General features: G+C 32.1%; 1 protein-coding gene across 1 annotated transcript; it reads left to right on the forward strand.

Annotated features, from left to right (window-relative positions):
• The first annotated feature begins 614 nt into the window (after positions 1-614).
• LOC111910443 (receptor-like protein EIX1) lies at positions 615-2,402 on the forward strand. Its single transcript, XM_023906274.1, has one exon. The coding sequence runs from the start codon at positions 615-617 to the stop codon at positions 2,400-2,402; it is 1,788 nt and encodes a 595-aa protein (XP_023762042.1).
• Positions 2,403-5,656: the final 3,254 nt, after the last annotated feature.

A 5,656-nucleotide genomic window follows, 5' to 3' on the forward strand; every position in this document is an offset into this window, starting at 1 on the left:
TGATCTAGGCAGGCCAATGTACTGTCAAATACTAATAATAGAAAATCGAATGGACCTCGTATGTATCAGAAAGTGTGAACATATTTACCTTGAACGTTGATTTTATTTAGATTTAGAATATCAAATTAATAATATGATTTCTAATATTGTGACTTAGAAGCTTAAGCATTAAATCATACTATACGTAGGTTTCCACTCATTTGACCTGCTCAACCCATGTAATTGTTTTATATTTTCCCACGGTTTTAAATTTTACCCATTAGACCTATTGGAAATGAAATGTATGTAGCCTAATTCCAAGTTTATAATTGTAACTATCATTTACAAAAAATTATGATCTATCTATGATTTTACGAAAATGGAAATGCTTGTTTGTCAAATACTCTGCTGTTATTTAACTGTGTGTGCCATGGGGACACAAAAATGTCAGTTTGTGGTTACAAATTTTTAATTGACTTCCAAGTCTTCCAATATTGCAACAAGTTATATTCTTCATTGATTTCTTTATAAATGTAAGTTTGTGGTCACTTGATCAACATAACCCATTGGTTCCTCATCGCAACCATCTTTCTACTTAAACTTTCTTCTAAACTAAAACTGAGTTAGGGTTGATAATGGGGAATCAGATGGGTTTGGGCATTCATATCATTTTCGTATGTGTGTTTTTGTTTGCAGCCACATATACTTGTTTGGGGGTTGGAAATGTTAGTGTCATTTGCTCCAAGCAAGAGCGACTTGCTCTTCTCAACTTCAAACTTAGTGTCAAATATGACTCGGGAATATTGTCATCATGGGTTGGAAATGAGTGTTGCCTGTGGGAAGGAATCCAGTGTGATGCTGTCACTGGAAATGTTCAACGCCTTCATCTCAAAGCAAATTACTATTACTACATATCTGCTAACATGGTGAATTCTTCTTTGGCAGAGTTGAGGCATCTCAAATACATCAACTTGAGTGGGAATCGTTTTCATGGAAGTCGGATCCCTGAGTTCATTGGATCCTTGAAACAGCTGAGATACCTCAATCTCTCTGATGCTGGTTTTGAAGGTATTATTCCTCCTCACATTGGAAATCTTTCTAATTTAAAGGTTCTTGATCTCAGTTCAAACCATTATAAGCTGAAGGCAGATGATATGGCATGGGCTTTTGGCCTTTCGTCACTCGAGCTTCTCAACTTGAGTGAAGTGGATCTTAGTGGAGCACAGAACTGGGACATGATGCTTCACATGATTCCTTCCTTAAGAGAGTTAAGTTTGTCACATTGTAGACTTTCCAATGTTAATCTTGGTCCTTTTCTTAATTCCAGTAGAATACTTCCTAATATAAAACACCTCGATCTTGGGTACAATTCTTTCAAAGGTCCACTCCCTGTCCTTCAAAACATGACATCCCTAACATTCCTCAGTCTTTCTGGATTCAATCATAGTTTGACATGGAACTTTCCAAACCTATTAAGCATAATCCCTTCTTTGTCAGAGCTGCATTTGTCTGGTTGTGGGCTCCATGGGACGCATCTATCTTCTCCTCATCTTAATTTCAGTACACTTTCTAACATCCAGCGCCTAGATCTTAGCGATAATCCACTTGGAGGCATATTTCCATCTTTTTTGACAAACATGAGCTCCCTAGAAGTCCTTGATCTTTCATATACCATGTTGAATTCATCTCTTCCTATTATGCCTAAACTTCTAGAGCTTCATCTTTCTGGTAACAAGTTAAAACAGATTGAGGATGTTGGAATCTGGAGAGAGTGCCACCTGAAACAATTGGTTGTAGTAGATAATGAGTTTGGTATGGAAATGTTGGACTCACCAAAAAATGCATCAGAATGCTCCCAGTATTCTTTGGAGTTGCTGGAATTAAGGGGGAGTTTAAAAGGTAGAATTCCAGAAACACTTGGAAGACTCACAAATTTAAGACACCTTGATCTATCGAAAAACAAACTGACTGGTACAATCCCTGAATTTGTAAGAGGATTAAGATTTTTACAAGTACTATATCTACATCTAAACCAGTTCATTGGTCCCATTCCAAAATTCCTTGGGAATCTTAATCTTACCCAACTCGACCTTTCTTATAACCAATTGAATGGTTCAATTCCAGAATCCATTGGAAAATTAGCATCTTTAACAGATTTGTATCTAAGATCTAATTTGTTAAATGGGACTATTCCAGTTTCAATTGGGCAACTTACCAAACTCGTTGTTCTTGATATTTCAAACAATTCTTTAGACAAAGCGGTTACTGAAGCCCATTTTGCTAACACTTTGATGTTGAAGGACTTGGATGCTTCTTCTAACACTAAGTTGACATTCAATGCTTCACATGGGTGGATACCTCCATTCCATTTGAGATATCTTGATTTCTTATTAAGATATAATCATGCTTTTATTGTTGTATGAACTTTTTTGAGAATAGGGTAGTTGCAAAACTCAATCTATATTGCTCTAATCAAACTAAAAAGATTATATTAACAATTTTTCAAATTGAGGACATAATATGTCGGATTGTAACCTTTTAACTCTTTAACGCAAGAAATTTTAACCGAATTGCCTAATCCAAATTAAGTATAGGTTTGCTTGTTTATTATCCAGATAATATTCAACCGGTGTGAGTTTATACTCATTTTGATTAGTTAAACCATACATATCATTTTCTTCTCAAGCATTGATGCTGATTTCTTGTATCGAAGTTGGAGAATGATGCAACAATTTTCGTGGAGACAAAAAAAATATAGTAAATATAATTATCGAAATTTATGTATGGCACGGGAGACATTGGCAAATATTTCTACAACAATTTGGTATGCCAATCCGACAATAGATTTTGCAATCACTTATGTCAATACATGCGGAGTTAATTATCGAGCCTTCGTCAGCCAAAACAGATGAGATAAACAAACCTGCGAATCATATTCCATTAGAGTTATAGAGACAAATAAATAAATAAAATCACCGTAGATGGAAAGGAGAAAGGTGACCAAAAACACCGTCTTTAATGATGTTTGATTCATTTTTTAGAGGGTATAAAAGCAAAACTAAAGTAGTTACTTCAATCTCTACGGGAGTGAGTTTTCTTTCTCATATATATAGGGCAATTGTGGTATCAAAGCGTTTCCTAGAATCTAGTAGCGAAATTAAATATTCTCACACGAAATTACTAATTAAAAAATGTTGATAATTTCTCCAAAGATGATCGATATAAAAAGTATGTTTTGTTAATTAAATTTGTTTGGAATTGGAGAAGTGGTGAAAAAGAATTAGCTAGCACCTCAATAAAAAGTATGTTTTGTTAATTAATATGTTTTGTTAATTAAAAAGTATGTTTTGTTAATTAAATTTGTTTGGAATTGGAGAAGTGGTGAAAAAGAATTAGCTAGCACGTCAATAATTTCTACATGTTTGGACAAGAAAATTTCATTTTGTGGGTTTTGCAAAAAACTATGATGGGTCAGTTAGATTTTTCCATGGTTCCAGCTCTATGGGTTAATTGGTATATATCTTTTCTAGTAGTCATTTTAATTTCTTTTTTTCTTCGATAATAAATCCTAATTGTTCTCTCTATTTTGTTATCATATGGGGAATGTTCGACATATTTTTTTGAGATCTTAATGGAGTTTTAGCTTTTTTCTATATATATATATATATATATATATATATATATATATATATATATATATATATATATATATATATATATATATATATATATATATATATATATATATATATATATATATATATATATATATATATATATATATATATATATATGAGGTGTTGTGACTTGTGTAATAGGTAAATTGATAGATGAGAAAGCCGCTAATATACAACGTTACTAGATATATGGGAAAATGATAATTCTAAGATTATCACTAGCTTGGATCAATAATTCTACAGTTCAGTTAATTGGATACCAATTGAAGAAATATAATATTGCAAAAGAAATGTGGGACTACTTGGATAAAACTGTATACACAATCTAACTTGGCTAAAAAGTACAGGTTAGAGATTGTTATTTTAGCCCTCCAATAGAATACTATGAGTGTCCAATATTTTTATGTTGTTATGCCTAATTTATGGGCTCATATATTTCTTACAAAATCTGTTGAGTTTATTTGTGTAGTTCTAGACATCTAAGTAGTCTAGTTTGACAAACTCATGATTCATGAGTTAGAAGTTGGCGGAATAGACTTCAACGTCCATTTTGTCTAAAACTTTAATTAAAAATAAATTCCTTTAGGAATGTTTAATTTCGGACATGATAATTAAACAATATGATAACTAATTATTGAACTCTTAAAATATCAAATAAATGGTTAAATAATAAATATTGATGATTAAATATCCAAAACTTATAACCAACATAAACAAGTCAGCAATTTAATAATGAGAAAAGTCGTTGCAAATTTCAAATAATGAATCCAATTTTTATTATATGATTATCAAGTTTCATCTAAAAATCAGATCGATCATTCGCAATAGTATTTAATTATAAAGAATGTAGGAGACTATCTTGTTATCAGAGCAACGTGTTTTCTAGAGAAGAAGCTCCTCATATCCCAACAGAGTGCAAAGTGTGTCATTTTGAAAAACTAACGTCTCACATCCATAACCCGGCTTGACACACATGTGCAAGGGCGAAGCCAAAATTCAAGGTTAAGGGGGGCTTATATTGAACTCTCCAAATATATCGGACAATAGTGAAAATTTTATAAAAGAAAAAAAAAATCATATAAATAGGAGTTATATACCATGTTGGTTAAATGAAAATAAAAGTAATACTTATTATACTTTTTTTTTTGAACCGGCAATATTATTAATAAAGAAAATCATACTAGTTAATTGGAGGTAAAAGTTTTTAGCTAAAAGAGTTATTAATGACACCAATTACACTAAATGAAGGGAAATCAACAATTTAGATAAATGGGTGAATTCCGTGATATTTTAGTCCATAGAGATTTAACTTAGTCATATTTATTGCCACATTACTTTTCTATATAATAATTGAAACTTTAAAAGAGAATGGAAGGGGCTTAACATTACAAAAACAAACCCATGGACTTCAAATTTATCCATAACATATTAATATACTTTAAAGTTTCTATAGAGATTGAGGGGGGTAAAGCATCCGGCAACCCCCCTACTATCTCCGCCCCTGCACATGTGGGCTTGGCCTATACCTTAACGTCCACTAAAGCCTTTGAAAGTTAAATACAGAAACCGTATAAAATATAAACTCACTCAAGGTTCTTGCTCCCCACATTCACCTATGTGGGACAAAGGATCGAAATTATGCAACTTGCTAGTTCCTTTATAATTTCCAACATTTTTTAGTTTGTACCATATTACATGTACATTGTCGGGTATGTTGTACCATGTAAGTGATCACACAACATAGTAATAGAAAATTAGGTTAATTTTCAATTGATATGGTAACAAATTTTTGCCACAAATATCTCAAATTAAATAATCAATAAAACACGACGTCGCGTTTTTATTTCAAGGAAAACATTCACAATTAAAAACACTTAGCATGCAAAGATTGTTTTGGCAAGTTTTTACACACAGCTAGCTTTGCATTCCGACAGAAAGCACATTGCATGAAAAGATTGTTTTTGCAAGTTTTTACGCACAAGTTGCATTTTTCACCTTTT

Source organism: Lactuca sativa, chromosome 8 (assembly GCF_002870075.4).
Source record: "Lactuca sativa cultivar Salinas chromosome 8, Lsat_Salinas_v11, whole genome shotgun sequence".
Classification (NCBI taxonomy): Eukaryota; Viridiplantae; Streptophyta; class Magnoliopsida; order Asterales; family Asteraceae; genus Lactuca; species Lactuca sativa.

Excerpts from the sequence above, each read along its gene's own strand:
- LOC111910443 (XM_023906274.1), top strand. The coding sequence starts at position 615 with ATGGGGAATCAGATGGGTTTGGGCATTCATATCATTTTCGTATGTGTG.